Genomic DNA, 19,252 nt, shown 5'->3' on the forward strand with positions numbered 1-19,252 from the left:
TTGGACGTTAGTCTGGGGCGCCGTATGCCATTAGGTGTGCTAGCCGCTCCCCCCGCCGATCTCCGCAAGGGATGTGAGGACTCTAAAACTTCACCAGGGCCTCCATCGGCATATGGGTGAGTAGATAATGGCTGAATTTTCATTTTTGGGTGCACTATCCCTTTCAGCCTCCCTGAGTGACTGGCGGAAAATGCATGACCTTCCCTCCGCTGTAAATTAGTCATTCGATTTTTTAAACTTACCCTTTGATGTTTTAAAGTTAAAAGTTAACAGTTGAAGATCCTGGTATGAAAAAAGCCTTGGATTTTCACTCATGCATGCTGGTGAATTAGTGAAAACGGTTTATTTTTGGCCAAATTTTAAATGAGACATAGAATAAAGTGATATTGGTATAATATCACTATTTTAGGCTCAGATTTGATTCTATTTTTTTTCTGACAGAAGTGTCCGTCACACATGATGTGTCCAAGGACCGTCAGAAATTTGAAAATACACAATAATTTCTGTTTTTACAGTCTCTGATTGTGATATATTGTGTAATCAGCGATAGAATAAATACAAAATACAGCCATTTAAATCTGTATGCCCCTTCCCTAAGACAAAATAAAAAACATTCAATGCCTTCCCCGTGCTTCAAAAATTATTTGACATGCCTCCCCCTTTTGCACCATCCCCTCCCCTCTAGTGTATAAAGAACAGTCCCTTACAGCCTCACAATAACACAGTGCACCTTCAGTCCTTCACAGATGAGGACCATGTGAACTCTGCTACATGGGTTACTATTGGAATGATGATCTGCTATTGTGGAATTACATTTTCATTTTCAAGTTTACATTATCATTTTGATAAAGACCCCTATGGGCCTCCATAGCTGTAGTTGCCTGACTGTTCTGATTACTCATTATGTGCTTATTACTGTATTGTATTGTATTGTTTGATTAGCACCAGTTAAGGGTTCTTTTAACTCAGACTCTGTAGTTCAACACCTTTACGGAGTCATCCATGTGTGCAATGTGCATGGCTAAGTATTTGAAACAGAGCCTTCCTGCACCTCCTCTCCCAGTCCTCCTCCTCCTCCTCTGATGTCTCAAGAATATCCTCTCTTGGCTTCTCTCTAACAGGCGGCATGTCAGTTGCTCTTCAGCATGTAATCCCATTGCTGGGACTGCACATGGTTTAGACTTTATAGCAGCGTCAGCCACCTCCTCATGGAAGAAGTATAAAGTGTGAATCAGAGCAGAGCAGAGAGCTGAGTCTTGTCCTCGCTTTCTGTTGTGTTTCAGCATTAGAAGACCCCTTCAACAGCCGCCCTCCGTCCCAGCCTCCTCCTCCACCGGCGCGGCACAGTTTCATCGACCTCTCCTCCTCTTCTTCGTCCTCATTCTGCAACTCCTCCACATCCTCATCCTCTGTCACTGCACGACCACACAGGCCCTCCTCTGGACACGAGCACTTGCTGTTAACCCCCGGTGAGCTGCCAAACTCCTGAACTCCTAGAATAAATATAGTGCATCTTGTACAATGTTATGCTAACTTGATTATTTTCTCTTGCAGTGGGTAAAGAGTTTGTTATGTTCGCTGAATTGTGGAAAATACACACTGTATTACTTTGATGTGTGACAGATAGCAATAGGCTTCTTCACCTGAATTCCTTAATGTCATCTGTGTCTAGACACGGTGTTTGACATGCTGAACAGTGCTGCTCCTCTGCCTCCAGTCAGACGACACACAGAACACGTTAAAGGCTCCAGAGGCTGCCTGGAGTACGACCATTTACCAGCCAGTCAAGGTAGAGTTACTTCTCCTTCTTAGTGAACGAAATGCACACGTGTCTGGGTTTGTGGACTTTCACAATAACATAGTAAAATATAGTTGCAATATACATATAACTGCATACTGTCTGTGTTTTGGACTACAGTCTTCTTACATATTCTGACTGGACATAAAACCAAAAAAGATCAAAACTTTCTGGAATTAAGGTCTGGAAAAAATATGAGGCTTTGAAATTGAAATTGTGCAACTCAAGGAAGAAAGAAATATGGTAAAGTTACTCTCAAAGAAAAAAATCCCTGCCTGTCTTTTGAAAGAATCATGTATGCTCTCACGGGCCGGAGAGTCTCTTCAACATGACCAACGTGTTTCATGTTGCATGAGCAGTTCTTTTTAAGTGTTGACAGTAGATGTTGCTTTGAGCAGACATGTCAAGTTTGCCTGAAGCTTTGAATTTCAAATCAGCTTGGTTTCAGCACTTCTAATGTGTTTCCCTGGAAGCAGGCTGACCACATTTTACCATCTCAGGTATTGGATTGAGGAGCAGGACATCAAAGACTTCTGTGCAGTGAATACGTCAATATCTGCTTTGTAGCTATGAAAGATGGTGATTACTTACTAATAAAGGTCCAAACTCAGTAGGTATTGGAAAAAATGTCAAAGCTGCTGTTCTGTGACAAGCAGCATTTCAGCTCAATCCCAATACATGCTTTGCCCTTACCACTTAGCCCTTACCCTGTGTTTTGCAAGATGGCTGCACAAGCAAAGAAACCTACAAGTGTATTTTCCTCATAAATACAGATTTAACATTACAGTAACCATCATATTATCTTAGTTTAATGTTGTTTCAATGTAACATGGTGCTTTTTTATAACAAGAATATGATAGTTCCCAATTTTGACATGTTTCCATGTCACATTCCCCCGTTTGAGGAGACATGATGGCGAGATTTAACTTAAGTCCAGCAGCGAAGTTGTTGCACTTGTCGCTCCTCTAATATCAGTGCAGGCTGGCAGGGTACTGTATGTACAGTAGAAGTCATAGATGTGTAACCCCAAGATGGCGCCTGTTCGGTCCAGTGGAGTTTCTCGCCTGCCACATATGCCAGACAATGTTTCTAGCTTCCAGATTTACTTCCACGGTCATGTTTCTCCTGCTTGCCCCACCCACAAGTTCCCGCTTGGCTCATAGACTTTACATTGCGATGACATCACAGATTTTTCAATCGCTTTTCTTGGCTCGAGGAAAGTTTTACAAATATAAAACCTCAGTGGATCAAAAATTCATAATAGATATGATATAATTGACCTTGCTCGTAGCTCAAGGTGTCATGTCAACAGTTTTACAGAGGTCTGTTTTATAATGGTGTTTTTGGGCCGCAGCAGATTTTCAAATTGTGAATGATTCGTGACATGTTTTTCTCTCTCCATCAGAAAAAAGGCAAATGTTATTGTAATAATGCCATTATGGCCATAGTTGCGTGTGATGACTACTGATGAGGTACTAGGGTCTTGGAGGCTTGTCCCATTTCATAGGGGAAGATTCCAACCACCATCCCTTGAAACTGTGTGGACAAAAGGCACTTGAAAATGAGGGTAGGGGTAAAAATAAAATATAAGTTTGTGCCTTTAGACAAGCTTCTCCTTGACCACCAATAACACTCTGCCTGTGTGCCAGGGGCATTTTTCCACTGACATGATTTCTCTCCTCTTCTTTCTCCAAGTATCGATGGACTGTTTGCAGGCCCCTGCCAGGCCGCCCAAACCACTGCCCAGAAAGATCCCTCCGGACATTCAGCCGAGCAAACCCCACAGTCTGGAGTCAGAGAACGTGGACGCCAAAATCGCCAAGCTGATGGGGGAGGGTTACTCTTTCGAGGACGTGAAGCGGGCACTGATGATCGCCCAGTACAAAGTGGACGTGGCCCGACACATTCTGCGAGAGTTTGCCTTAGTGGCCCCGAGGCTGAACCTCTAGTCTTAGAGACAGTGAAAGGGGAGCACAACAATGAAGCTGTGCCTCTGAATGAACTGAACTAAAAGGGCTTCTTCATTCTGCTCGGCCTGGGACTGTTGTAACTACAGTTATCAACAGAAATATTTCAAGACACTTGCCTTTTGTTGCCGAACAGAGACGACGATGCACAACAAAGTGGCTAAAACCAAATCACAGTAGAACACAGAGAATCAAAAAAAGGGAGAAAAGACCATCTGTGAATGATTTAAACCTGTGAAAAAAAGAAACCAGGCTTGGTGTTGTTTACAGTGAGCTGTGCCGGTGCTGGCCTCTGGTTTTCAAACGCTCCTGTTTGTCTCCAGGCTTGGACTGTATGCCTGTTTAATGGCCTGATCCTGCTACTGCTGCTACTGTTCCTTTCACATCCTGCCACTCTCCTGATTAGGTTTGAAGGGCCTTTCAATAGAGCAAGACATCTCTGGCTCTTTTTTAGCCGAACATGCACAGCCAATGTGTAGGGGTCATTTTTATTTACAACCAGTGGGGGGAGCCAGACTCCACCGTTTCTCTTCTCTAACTCCTTTTTTTTACTCTCCTCTCTACATGTCTGCTATTTCACCCACTCTCTGCTCTTCCTTCGTGTGTTGCCCATTAGAGGATACTCCATTATTTGCCCAAGGTCTGGCTGACTTGTAGGTCGTAACAAGGTGTGGTGAGTCAGGAGCAGTTAAATGGAGCCAGAGGATGCCTTATTGATTCACTTGTTTCCCTCAGACCTGGAGAAAACTGTGCGACAGCTCCAGACGAGCACTCTTGTTGGACTTGGTATCTTATTTGGACAAGAGGAGGGAAACAGGAAAAACGATAGAAGGTTTATTTTCACCTTGTTTCTGTTCCAAGACTAGGGGATTCATCAGCTGGTGCTTTTTTTTTAACTTTCTTCATCTGAGCACAGCAAGCCTATGAATGTATTCATTCTGTTTGAGTGAGCTACACCTTTGTACACTGAGCTCCTCTCAGGCCCCCATCTTGCCCTTAAGTGACTAAGTGGTGGAAATGTTTAATGTTTGTGGAATTCTCTTAATTTCTCCATGACAAAAGCCAGAGTGCCTGCATTTCAGCTCAAGCATTTAAATGACAGGAGTGAGCCAGACGTCGCTGATAGAGACGATGTGCTCTGCAGCCGCCTGTCGCCACTTCAATTACACAGCCATCATGTGCTGAAAATGTCCACATTCCCCACGTGTCTGAGGAATCGCTGTCAGTCTGATTTGCAGTAATTATGCATCTTCTCTGTGGGGTTATAGTGTGAATACAGCAGAGACGAACAGAGTACTGCAGAGCATTCAAACACTGAGATGAGTCATATGCACCTTCACAGTGCAGTAGCGTGAAGTTAAAAGCCCCTTAACCCAGAATCTGGAATCAGGTGTATTTCTCCATAATGACTGCAAGATATCTCACCAGTGCAAATATTGGGTTTGTTCGAATGCAAAATTATTTTTTATCCTTTTTCCTTTTCAGAGCAGTATGCAAGCTGTTGGCAGATCTGTGATAGATCTGTTAGGGGTGCAGTTTGCAATAAGACAGGGCTATGTTTACCCGGCTGTTGTTCTCATACTAATTAAAGGATAATTAGAGTTTGTAATTTGGGAATTAATTTTATTCTTTTGACCATTGGTTATGGTAACATTGTATTCACCAAAATAATTGTTCAGACCTGGATCTAGGATCACTGTGACATCAATACATTTCTACAGATGAGGACAAACATTTTTTGTTTCTTCCTCCACATAAGTTTGTCTAACCTGGGGATTTGTTTAAAACATGTCTGGATCCTCCCGTTTATTTCCCAGTTTGTAACCCAGTTGCATGAAAAAGTATTGGCACTGTACGTTTCTGCAAACCACGGATAGATTACATTTGTATGTTATTATGTGTCCAGTAGCCCTTTTTACACAAACATAGTGCTACAGGGCCGCCATGAAGTCCCTTTTTCACGCAGTTTTATGCAGAACCAAACGACAGCAGCATCATGCAGCTCCACTGTGTGATTTTAGACAGCATGCCAGCAGCATCAGCCTCCAGTGTGGTGTATAATATATGCGTCGACAGTGGCATAACATGGTAATAACAATCATTTACCATCCCTGTTATATGGCAGCTGATCCTGTCCTCTGCTTGGAGGAGCTCCCAAACTCTTCTTTGAGTTAGCTGCTAACTGCTGCTAGTTGTTTTTTAAGTCTCCCAGCAGTGTGTTTCACACATAACACATTGTCGAAACATCACACCAATCCGGTCCATGGTCCCACCCTACCAGCTGTTCTTTTTTTTACACAGACGTCAATTTGGTGCTGTTACCATCCCCTTTGCTTGTTTAAAAGTGAGACAACTCTGTCCCCTCATTACACAATTGTATCTTTTATACAGAATGGCAAGGCAGAATAACAGCGTGAAATTCCCATCTTGAATAGGCAGTGCAAAAGGGGTGACTGAAACTTTACGTTTCAACAGCACTGCAGTTAACACGTGATTATGTTTAGGCACAAAAGCCACTTGGTTGTGGTTAGATACCCACTTCTGATGGCACAATCCCTGCTGGAAACACAGCAATGTCTCTGTAGAAAAACAGCTGCTTTTCGTCACTATTCCCAGTGGAAATAGTGATGACTCGATAAAAAACAACAGGTGTTGTTGTTTGTTCGTCTACAACAGTGGTCTTGCCTGACAAGCTATAGACCACACCATCCACCATCCCCTCCACCTCCAGATGACAAAGTCAGCTCATATAATAATGATTAATTATGACGTTGATATGATACGTATGAAATGTCCAAATGTAACATGGTTGTGGTTTGCCGAGATGTACAATGCAAACATTTTCTATTACTACTACTACTTTCTGCCACATGGGCAGCAATCCGTTGTCTTTTTAACGAGGGTTGGGTTTCCAGATCTCAGCAATTTGATGATACAGTGTTCTCCTTACTGATAAAAACCTCTATTATTCTGGTTAGGTCTTTCATTAAGTTTACTACCTGTAAAATTTAAAATGTGATGACTGATGACCTCTTGAGACCCTGTAGTATTTGCGTCCATAACAGTCGGCACTTCTTCACTGGTTACAGCTAGATTATTTAAGAAAAGCTATTTTAACAAATTTTAACGGAGAATTTATTGTCTGTGAAACATTGGGCTAACAGAGGTAAACATTTTATCTACTGGAGTGTAAATAGATGGGTAGAGTGGATCTTTTCTTCTTGAAAGTACAATGTGATATGTCAATATGATATGGTATGTCATCCTAACTAATGTATACCAGGACTGTAGTAACTTTTATTATATTAACAGCCGATGCAGCAAGCTGAGCTAGGAACCTTGAGACTGTGCAGCATGTGGGTCTGTGTGTTTCTGAACGAACAAGCAGAGGAAGACCGGGAGATCCCTTTGTCTGTTTGCACTGAGGTCCCCCCTTTGTGCCTTGAGCTAGACCACAGTGTACCCAGGGACGAGCCGAGTAAACACAGCATTGACCCATTTTCACCTCCACGCTCTCATTTTTCTGCAGCCATTACTATGCTAGCAAAATTCATTTGAGATGATGTATTGTAGTTTTCCTAATAGAGGAGCCTTAGAGTGTTGAATGATGAGGTCTCACACAGTGCTCCTGGTTAAAGATCGAATAGTCTGGCTGCAAAATTGGAAATGAAAAGGTTCAGCTGGAACGTTCGGATAATACAGCAGGAGAAAGATGATGATTCCTGTCCTTAATGACACAGCTCACTAACTTTTTTTTTTTTTTTTTACATCCGCTTCTATTCACAGAGTGAGAGTGTGAAACCAAACGTGAAAGCACTTTCTCAACTTGTGCTGTGTTTTTGTTTTTCTATGTTGGAATGCACCAGGCATCTTAACAGCTTTCTCACAACTACAGTATGATTTTATGAGGTCATCCTAACCCTGATTTGACATTTATACTTCTAAGTAAACCATGTTACCATAGCAACCAGGTTACGGAAAATTTGCTGTGTGCATGTAAACATGTGAGTTTGGCTCTCTGTGCTGCATGGTCAACCATGGGAATAAAATGATGCTCGGTGATGGAGACACAATACCCATCAGTGAATGTGCTCTTAAAGTCAACAGTGTGGGAGGCACAAAAGATGTAATGTTTTATTTCATTTATTATTTTAGTCATCTGGTCAGTGTAACATCAAATGACCCCCTCACCGCCATCCTTACCTTCCTTTTATAAGCAGCATGTTAAAGGGGAACACTGCTGTAGTTTAAAGGGATAGTTCAGATTTTTTTGAAGTGGGGTTGTACTGGGTACTTATCCATAGGCATTATATTACATACAGTAGATTTCAGTCAGCACACCCCCTAGTTTGGAGAAGCAGCCTGACGTGGAAGCAAAGCAATCTACTGCTGTGGAAGGGTCAGCAACAAAATTTTTAGCCATCGTAAAAAAGTCCCACCTAAAATAATGTATATGAGAGTATTTTCACTACTTTACCTTGCCGTCAGACAGTGATTTCCAACTGGAAAATGGAGCAGTTACATCGTTCTCTGCAAAGCCAGACTCCTTTGAGAAAATCAGTGATTTATCATTGCTAAACACAGGAGCTGCTGCCTTGATCAGTTATTTTGTTTGTGTTATCGTGGGGTTAGACCGAATTCATTGAAGTCACACAATAACACAAACTAACTAACTGATCAAAGTATTGGTAGTCCAGCAGCTCCAGCAAGCTAAACTTGTTTTCTCTCTGATGGAACGGGCTGTCTGACGGTGAGGTAAAGCGATGAAAATGCTCTCAGCATAGCACACACTTAATCTGATACTGACTTTTTAAGGTGGGACTTATTTTAGGTGGCTGAAATACATTTTGTTGCTGACCCCCATCCACAGCAGTACATTGCTTAGCTTCCATGTCAAACTCCAGCCTGCTTCTCCAAACTGGGGGCCTGCTGACTGGCATCTACTGTATGTAATACACTCACTATGGATAAGTACCCCATACAACCCCAATTAAAAAATTCGGAACTATCCCTCTAACATATGTTAATATTGAAGCCTAAAAGAGAGAATTAGTGATAATGAGCGATGCTGTGTGCAAAGAGGAAGTCTGAGAACCAAGTCTCTAATCTCTGTTATCATCCTGCACACACACATTCATAAAGCATTTTTGCAGCACAGCCATAAAAGTATGTCAGCTAAACAAAAACACACATATAAACATATAATTAAGCACTTAGATAATGCTTAGTCATCAGCTTAGCAGCTTTGTCTGCTCCCGGAACTCACCAAGTTCATTTACATTTCAACATTCAAATGATGTTTATTGTCACAGTTTGTACTGAAGCAGAAAATCCCTGCAAAGAAATCTGTAAAACCGCTCTGCATTTCTAACTCCCGGATTAGAGTGCTGTTAATGTTGCAGATTAGACGATGATTTAAGACTCGTCTGGTTTATTTCTAGTAGAGCGAGCCACCACACATATTCACATATGAAAATGTAGTGGCATTCCCCTTTAACTTGAGGCTTCATTTTTGCACTGGTCTGTTTTCACTTTTATTTTCTCAAACTTGAACTACTCAGAGCTTAGTATTGTCCATTCCATTGGACTCCCTCGTGAAGGGGGTAAGTGGCCTTAGGTTGCAAAGGGCAGTTTTTATTTTCTAATGCCATTCGTATTAATGTGCTCTGGTGACAAAAAAGTGATATGATGATAAAATGTAAAGCATAGAGTAATGTGCAGTTAATTTATACATTATTAATGCTTTTTTTCTTGATATGTTATTTTGATGGATAAGTAAATAAAAAGTCACGATTCCTTTGTTTTAGTTAATGTTCTGTGTGTGTGTGTGTGTGTGTGTGTGTGTGTGTGTGTGTGTGTGTGTTTTGCGTCATGATATCATGGGATAGCTGTTTTCTGACAGTTTGCTCCAGTATAAAATAAATGCATCACTTTAAGCCAGAGGCTTCTCATGAGTCAAAAGAGGTTTGATTTGTTGCAACAGAAATAACAAATGTGTCAGCAGTAATTATGACTTCAGGGAGCTTCACACTGCCCGCCAGCTACTGCAGTCAGATCAGGAGAAAGCTCCTGACAGCTGATGGAAGGGACTGAATTAGGAAGAAACACTGAAGTTAAATGGAAGTTATGAAAGAAAGTGGGAAATAGTCAGCAGAAATGCCTGTGGTGTCTGATGCTACTGTGTTAGCACTCTATTGAAAGACAGTCATTTTTTACTATCTGTAATCTTTATCAATACATATCCTTTTGTCCTTACATTTTGTGACAACATACCTCAAAACTTATGTTACTTGCAAGAATACGCCGACTTGAGTGTTTTTTGGAGTATTTAGCAACTGGCGAAAATTTGCCCCAGTTGTGCTAACAGTTGTGCTAATTATCTAGGGAAGGCTGCTAACGCTAACATGTTAACTTAGTTCATTGTAAAGTACAACTGATAGGATTCAAGTGATATGAACACGCCAAACATGCCCTCGTGCTCTGAACCAGCATGAAACAAGACAGGACAAGACACTTTTTATTTTTCATATTGTCCACACAAACACATTACTGGTTCACTCCTTCCGTTGTTTACCTTAAGCAATACACAACCAACCTAAATTAATCAGAGCGCATTGCTTAATAGCACCTCAACAAAATGCAAATAACAAATACACATTTTTTGAATGCACCATGTAGTCCTCTGGCTTTGCTCACTTTCTCTGAGCCCTGTCCTTTTTTGTTCTGTCTCTCTCTGTACAGTACTGTATGAGAGGCCCCTTGAGACATAATTCATACTTGATTTTACAAGTAACATCATAATCTCACACATACACTACTATACTCTTATGCAAAGATACCATACCATCACACATGCACAATCAAACACTCTCACGCACTGACATTGAGTAGTAGAGCTCTCGGTGCCCACAGTTGGCAACAAAAAGTTTGTCCTCCATTTCTAAGTAGGCCTACTCAGTAACAAAAGAAGAATCTCAACCAGATCTCATCGCTGACAGGCTCACAATGCAGCGTCACGCCAATTTTTAATGTTAGCTAAAAAATTTAATCTCACGCAAATATATGAGTAGAACAAATATCACATCACTTACGTCGCCCACCTCAAAGTTGTGTCAATTTATGTCTTTGCATTGACTTACTATGTAATCGTGTAAAAACAAACAACAAACAACAATTGTGCTTCAAATTCAGTGTGAAAACATCATTACAATGGGTGAAGTTCCTTCATCATAAACACACACACTATGGTTTATTTGGAATCCTTCACTGTCCTGCTGCCAGATATATTCATAGAGCACCAAATGTGGATTCATCCGCTGCTGAAAATAGTCCCCAATAAATCATTGTTTTCCTATTTGATTAACGTAAGCGAAAAACTAAAGTTACCAGCTGTTTTATGAAATGACTGAGCCTTTATTGAAAATAAAATCTACTGTGAACTGTTTTTAAAGATTTACATCTTCAGTAGGAATCAGTGGGCTTGGTGCTGAGAGCCACAGACAGAGCGGGGATGTCAGACAGTATGGATTGACTAACCTGTTGTTAGCTTGCGTCATTTCATGATTGTTGATATTAACAAAAATCAGAATATTTCCAGTCTTATCCTGTTGAACTTACTAAATACATGGGGTGAACTCAAGTTTGCCACTTATATCTGGGATAGGCAGTTTGGTGTCACTGGGCAAAAATCCCATAATAACCTTTTAGCATATTGTAGTTGAAGTATTTCAAGTGGTCTGAAAGAACACTAGACCTCTGCATCTTCTCTTGGCTGTTTACAAGCTTTAGAAAATCTAGCTCATGACGCAAGACTTTGGGCCAATCACAGGCCATTTTCAGTTTTCAGCTGTAAAATGATAATGAGTCTGGACTTTGCAGACTTTGCACTTGCAGACTTGCAGACTTTGCAGCCGCGTTCCCGAGAAGTCTGGGAGTACTTAGGTCTGTCCAAATCTACAATTCATCCAGTTCTCAAGGGGCCTGGAGTGGACTTTCTGCCGACTTACAGAGAGTCTGTTTGGGGTGCAGACTTCAGCAGACTTGACTGATTTAATTTCCCACAATTCATTAAAATACAGATGTGACATAGTAGTTTTTCTTTTCAATAGCCGACTAAAAAAAAACAAAAACTTATGTGTGTGTAAAACAGTTACTGCAGCCTATTAAAACTCTACTTGAATCGTGTAGGCCAGAAATAATATTCAACAACATCATGATACAGAAATATGTAGACATATAGGCTATAGAGGGGAATCAAAATGCATTGTATTATTGCAAAAGTGGCCAAAAGACAACAAAAGAAGATCTTCTGATGTAACTTATAGGCTTACCCTATTAATTTAGTCACAGCTTGATCCTTATTCACAAACATCTCTGTATTTGAATGTCCGCAGCCTGTATGTTATACTGAACTTTATTTTGTTCACTCACAAAACAACCCTAAACATGAGATTTATATCTTGTTATCTGCAGGGACAGATGAAACTCAGCACCGCCCACTGGCTAGAGCAAGCTTTCTCAACTCAGCACCGCCCACTGGCTAGAGCAAGCTTTCTCATTCTACAGCTAAACAGTACACGAAAATATGTTTCTGAAAACATTTAAGGAGAGGAATATGCATTAACAGAATCTCAAACCATATTTGATTAGTGCTGCCTAATTTAATGGTCTGACTGAAGTTCACAAGCAGTGATTGACGTGATTGACAGCTGCGTTAGAGACTGCTCCATTCTCATAGGTTGTTTTCGTGATTCTTGAAAATGGAACACTAGGTGTGTGTGTGTGTATGTTTTTTTTTTACAGACTATCTGCCTCATGTACTACTGTCAAGATATAGTGACAGTTATTGGCTGTCATATTTGATAAAAAAAAAAAGAAAAGAAAAAAAGTTACCTACTGTAGCTTTACCACTGCTTTGTTTTTTCAATGCATCAAATGCAGGATTTTTTCCCTCACAACACACTATTAGCTAATTCAGATTCCTAGGACATTATGTTGGGTTTAAAATGCCAAAAACCAAGAGGAGGCAGCGATTTTTTCCCACAGTGAGCCAAACTAAATCATCCAAGGAATGTGTCTGATCAAAATAACTGTTTCCTGGGGGTGCTGGGTTTCTGCATCTATATTTTGACACAATGCCTTAGAATTACATGCAAATGATGCAGGAGCTTAAGGATGAGACTCCCTGAAAAAAACTAAAAACGTGGATTTAAAGGGCATCAAGAAATCAGCGAATCTCTGAACCAGCAGGAAGCTGAAACAACAGCGATGAAGCTCATCTCCTCCTACACGCAGTACATGAAGTCTCAGATGTCCTCCTACCCCTCACAGCTCCCAGGGCTGGAGTGGCACAAACAAAGTCACATTGTCATGGCACAGAGTTGTAAACACGCTAATTAGCACGGAGATCCAAGAGAAAAGGTTACATCACAATGTGAAACACTGAAATTATGTTATAGCGGTGTAATTTGTTTGTCTTTGTGTTTGGTTTGAAGTTGCTCTCTGAATTAGGCCCCACAGCAAAAGGGAATTGACTCAGCTTATTGTACATTTAAGATATCTTCAGTCTTCAGTAGTCCTGGCTTGAGCACAGATAAATTATGTCTTAATGTCGATCCAGCTGGATATGTTGGAGGCTGACTGGCTCAACTCTAACTGGAGCCTCTGTGGTCTTTGTGCTGGGACAGAGGCCAAAAACTGGGCCAAAACGGTCTCACTGTGGTGGTTCTGGCTGCATGTATACTGTGGATTATACAAGTCTGATTGCAGCTCACTATGCTGAGTGTTGTGATGAGAAATGAGTTTTGAGTGAGTTTTTACATAGATTTGTGTGTGGCATACTATGCAGAGAAACATTTCTGCTACAGAGAGTGTGTTCTGTTTCCAAATGTATTTAGTACAGGGTGTTGTGGTTGTGCTGGGGTCTGACTTTCATTAATTAGATGAGCTCTAAATTCTCAGAGGTTATATAAATGGTGCAATTAGAAATGCATTTGTTCAAAAACACAATTTCCCTTAAAAACAAAAGTACAAATCTGTTCACCTATAAAAGCTTAGTTTATTACTGGACTATAAATCCCCCAAAGGAGCTTCAATAGCTCTAAACCAGGGTGTAAAACTAATAGCTCATGGACCACATACAGTGGAAGATCAGCCGTTCGATTCCCTGACCCCAAATTGCTCCTGATGGCTGTGTCATCGTTATGTGAGTGCATGTGAATGTCTAACTGATGAGCAGGTGGCACCTTGTCTGATCGCCTCAGCCACCAGCGCATGAATGGATGTGTGAATGTGTGAACTTGATATGTAGTGTAAAAGCATTTTCAAAGTGGTCTGAAGACTAGAAAGTTGTTACACAAATACAAGTCCATTTACCACTTACTAAAACTCTTGCATAATAACCCTAAATAACAACACCTCCACATTTTTCACTTTCTTTTAGAGTGAAGGAGAACAAATACATTCTGTAAACGTTCATCCATTTACAAAACAGATGAACAGTCTGAGATGTCTTAAGAAAAATCAGTGCAAATTTAACAATATGTCTCAGTGCATACATTTTAGCTCCTGTGTGGTAATGCTGGCATCATACAAAGTCTGACACAGATTCTTGTGTACTAAAGCTGCTGACTGAGAATATTTTGCACAGTGTTTAATATCTTTAAATATGACCACAATAAGTATTCATTGTTTTTAGGAGGACTGAATTCCGGTCAGAGTGGAAACAATCTATTCATAGTCATCCCAACTAAAACTACCTCTGTTTTGTCAGTGGACCTATGCGTCAAGAAATGACTCAGTAGATCCACACCAGATGCGTCGGTTTTGGCTGTTCATGAAGCACGTGTCAGTTGATGCTTTTTACATGCAATGTACCTTTTTAAAATATATGAAATATATATGAAACACATGAAATGTACAGTTTCTGCTTGTTACATGTGTATCATCTTTTTCAAAATAAACTTACAATGTAGGTAAAACTCTTTGTTTTTGGGTTTATTTCCTCAATTTGAGGCAACAAAATCTGTGGTTATGTTTAGGCAACAAAAACACATAGTTAGGTTTACAAAAAAGCATCTTGGTTTGGCTTAAGTATGGTTCTTACAAAGGTATACCACATGACATCACTAGAATAGCGTGCAACACATACTAGCACACTGTGTTGTTATTAAAATAACTCTACTGACTTTTGGTATCACACAGGAAACGAACAGCAGGCTCCCGAGTGAAAGTCCCGTTTTTGTTTGACCCATCCACTCTATATGGACTTTGTTGCTCTTGATGCTATGGTAGTTGCCTGCATGGTCAATTATAGCGTGTCATACCGCCGCAAAGAGAATCTTGGTGTGTCCATTTGCTAAGAAAGCAGTGGTATTTGATGAGTTGAGAGTGTGAAAATAGGCTGGTGAAAAAGCGGTTTTAAATGAGGTAAGAAACTCACTGTTTAACTTGTATCTGAAACCCAGCGACTCTTAAGCGGGATTTGTAGGCCTACTTGTGCAGCAGACCCCAACCCATAGCCTACACATGTCGCCTACCCACGTCGCCTACGCCGTTATACTTGTGCGGTGGTGTGTTTGTGTCACTCTGCTGTTACACTTGTGCTGTAAAGTTTAGATGATTCAAAGCACACATTAAGCATGGCTTAATAGTGACAATTTCAAACACAATATCTCGCAGCATTCACAGACAAAGCACTTGACAAAGCACAAATACAACATGCTAACGTTATTAGCACAAAACTACAGCATTTTACGTTGTATAAATTAGCCTAGCAGCTAGCGAACTTTTCCTCTTCTCATACAAAGCCTGGGACAACAGCAACATTTAACAAAGGTAAAGTTACAAAATTCAGCTCCATTACAACTCACTAAGTTCACCAACAACACAACTGTCTTATACTAAACATGTTTTCCAAACAAATACAACATGCTCATGTTATAAGTACAAGCATATGGTATTTTACATTGTATAAATTAGCCTAGTGATGAGCGGACATTTCCTCTGCTCATATGAAGCCAGGATAAATCCCAAAGTATAAATCACACACAAGACTTAAAATGCTATTTTTGTGGAGGCTTTATTATCGACACAATTTATAGTTTCTTATCTGTGAAATTGAAGTAAATAAAAGCTTTGTTTCCACTGAGGGAAATGGTTTCAGCTTACAAAAATAAACAGGTCTGCATTGCCGTGAGGTGTAGTTACATTTCTGGTGGAGGTGAACGTCAGACTTCAACGTAGGTTACAGTGTAGGCTCTACGTCGACGAAGAGCCTACGCCGTAGCAACAGCGCGGATTCAACGCAGAAAATTCCGACTTAGTCTTCACAAGATCACCAATATTAGTTGCGTAACGTCATTTAGTGGGACAGACTGGACCCTTTAGCGGGCCTGTTCTGGCCCACGGGCCGTATGTTTGACACTCCTGCATTCTAAACTATGGATGATCCTCCCTGCCAGTGATCAAGAACTGATGTGAGTAAAATAGGTCTTTTTGTGATATATTTATGGCATGGTTGTCATGGCAATTATCTGGTTGAGACTGGTCCTTGATGTTAGTAGGGTAGTAAAATAATTGCCATGTAAAGATGCAATCTTAGGCATCAAAATGTTTTTGTCTCACCATGATTGAAGCAGGAATGACCCAATATTATAATGTGATGATATTCAGCTCACTGGAACCACACTGCCATGTAAATGACAAGGTTGTGGGTTCACTCCTCCTTCTTTAAGCATGTTGGAGTGACCTTGAACAAGACACTGATCCCCAGGTTGCTCCCAATGGGCAGGCCATGCATGGCAGCTCCACCACCATCGCTGTTAAAATATGTGATAGGGTGAATGAGAGGCAAATTGTAAAGCTCTTTAGAAAGATGTTGTATAAATGCTAGTCACTGTTTACAGAAAGGAACTCTCAACCCCACATACACCAGACATAACACCCTTTTTTCAAAATGTACACTTTATTGTCAACAACAGTACAAAACAAAAGTCTGTATTTACAACACTACTATGGCCTTCTCATCTTACCATCTTTGGTTTCACTGCTGACCTGATTATTCAAAAAAGAACAAAAAGGCATGAGAAAACAATGGACCAGGTGCTTCAAATGTTCATCGACTGCTTTCATGATGTGTACTTTTGCAACCATCTCCCAATAACATTACACTGCTGTCATTTTGATTATGCTGGGTGGGGAAGTGTGATACACTGGTAACTTCACTGTTCAAAAAAAAAAAGCAAGAGAATGGGATGCCATATCTTTGCTACAGTTTGGAAAACTGGAATCAAAGAGACCATCACTAGATCAACCGGAGCATGGCTCCTTCAAGTTAACATTTAGTGTTTTATAATCAACAGCTTATACATCTGAAGCTCTTGACAAAGTCAATTTAAAAGTCTGGATTTTCTACTTTCATACCAGGTGGTGAAAATAAGAGTCTACAAAACCAGTTCCAAATGTTCAACCTTTAATTGCCACAAGGAAGCTGTTGCAGGATAACAACTCAAACTTATTATAACTCTGACTGTTGGCAATAGTCATAATCCACTCAGAAATATGAACAGATGGTTGAGGTGAAAGGTTGATGCTTCTTTTGTCAAGTTATTCATCAGAACAATGTAAGTCATAAATATGTAAATTAACATGGTGTGAACCAAACAACTAAGTAAATTAAAGTATGAACAGAACAACAAATGTTAACAAGAGTCATGATTCCTCTCAAACTGTCTTATTAACCCTTTCCCCTTGATGGGTCACTGAAAACAAAAATGGTGTAAAGCCAGAGAGCCACCATCTTTATGACCTAATCTAATCCTCCAATCTCAACCTCTGTCTTCAGTTTGGGTTATCCTTCACACCACTGAGCTAAAAATAACATCATAATAGTAATACAGCAGAGAATGAGCACAGATACTGTATAGCCTTCTTCACTCTCGTGTAACTCTCCCACCATACAGTACCTTCCCAAAACTTGATGATGCCTTTCACGCAGGCTTAAAAAAAAGATTAGCTTGCATGCTGCAGCACCGCCATCCAGGGAAGTTGAACACAGGATATAAATACATAAAAAAACATAAAATACAGGAGCTGCAAAGCAGACAGGTGAAGACATGTAGACAACAATGTAGTGTATTAAACTGAATCACAGGTGAACAAAGTCATTTGGTATAAACTTAAAAAAAAGAAAGAAAGATTATGGCAGAACACACTTTTTCAATCTTACAAGTTTCTTTCCTTTCCATTTTTTTTTTTTTTTGCCTTTTCAGATAAAACTTTTTGCAACACAAAGGGATTGTAGAGTTTCTTTTAAGAATAACAAAACAGGGAAAATACTGTAATTTACAAAAAACAAACAAAAAAATCAATCAATTAGTGGTTAACTGTCCATTTGCTGGCATCCAATTTAAATCCACACAAATGCAATTTTTGTGGATTTAAATTTAAATAAAGTATGTTTGTTTTTTGGGTAACAATTATGATAAACTGCATGTATAGAAACCATTCATCCAGTTGCTTACTTAGTATCACTCTTTCAGTCCTGGGCATCCATTAACCAGATATTCAGGGTCGCCAGTGTTTGAAAACCAGAAAACATGAGTCAGCAGGTTAAGAGATGTTGAGGTTATCTTAAAGTTTGAGAACATGTTCAGTAGGACTCTATAGCAGTGAAGTGTCTTTTTTTTCTCTGAGCACAGCCAAACAAAGGCTTTTCCACACACAGCACACACAAAAAGTAAAAAACAAACAATAAAAATAAACATTGGCATGCTCAGCCAGGGCACACGCATAATTATAATTATACAGGCCTTAAAAAGTGTACGAGGGATTTACATTCTTTGAAGAGATTCAAGAACAAACAAATGAAAAAAAAAAAAAAATCCTAAAGAAAGAACGAAGGGGGCAAAAAAAAGCCCACCACACAGCCTGAGCGGAATTGCTCAAACAAAACATAACAGGGAGCATTCACCAGGAACACAAAAACACAAAATGAAACAGTAACACGAGGCAGCCTCAGTGCAGACTTCAAACAGTGAGGTGGGACAGCAGGCTGTGGGCAGGACTTGGCGGAAAATGACTCTGATTGTTGCTGCTTATGTGGAGCCTGATGGAGTGTGTCAGCAGCCAACTGGGAGTCTGTATTTTTTTTATGTTGCAAGGCTGCTTTCAACTGCTTCTTCCCCCACAAAGACATACAGAGAAACACAGTCATTAGCATTTCAGTCATGTAAGACTCATGTCTATAATGCACAGAAAAACAGCTACACACATATTCACATTTATCTTAAAGTATAATTCCAGTTCATTACAACATCTTTGTTATTTCATTAGTTTGAGCCATCAGTCCTATGAAATATGATTTCAACCTTGTGGTTCATCAAAGTATCTGCTGAGATCTGAGAATAAAATGTGGCAAAAAACCCAGGGGCCAGATACAGTAATGATGCAAATGCCTAAAACACCGCTTCAAACACACAAGCTGGTA

General features: G+C 40.2%; 2 protein-coding genes across 4 annotated transcripts in view; one reads left to right on the forward strand and one right to left on the reverse strand.

Moving 5' to 3' along the window:
* The window catches only part of cblb (Cbl proto-oncogene B, E3 ubiquitin protein ligase), a 76,098-nt gene extending 66,380 nt beyond the window's left edge, over positions 1–9,718 (forward strand). The window contains exons 17-19 of one of the 2 annotated variants that reach the window (XM_050040898.1): positions 1,284–1,469; positions 1,673–1,789; positions 3,494–9,718. In XM_050040898.1, coding sequence (XP_049896855.1) covers positions 1,284–1,469; positions 1,673–1,789; positions 3,494–3,747 — 557 coding nt within the window. In that variant the 3' untranslated portion in view covers positions 3,748–9,718. The remainder of the gene's footprint in view (positions 1–1,283; positions 1,470–1,672; positions 1,790–3,493) is intronic. The other variant, XM_050040899.1, reaches the window with a different exon arrangement.
* A 6,992-nt stretch (positions 9,719–16,710) lies between these two features.
* The window catches only part of alcama (activated leukocyte cell adhesion molecule a), a 101,964-nt gene continuing 99,422 nt past the window's right edge, over positions 16,711–19,252 (reverse strand). The window contains exon 16 of one of the 2 annotated variants that reach the window (XM_050040901.1): positions 16,711–18,943. The gene's annotated coding sequence lies outside the window, so the exon portion shown is untranslated. The remainder of the gene's footprint in view (positions 18,944–19,252) is intronic. The other variant, XM_050040900.1, reaches the window with a different exon arrangement.

This window comes from Epinephelus moara, chromosome 3, assembly GCF_006386435.1.
Source record: "Epinephelus moara isolate mb chromosome 3, YSFRI_EMoa_1.0, whole genome shotgun sequence".
Lineage (NCBI taxonomy): Eukaryota > Metazoa > Chordata > Actinopteri > Perciformes > Serranidae > Epinephelus > Epinephelus moara.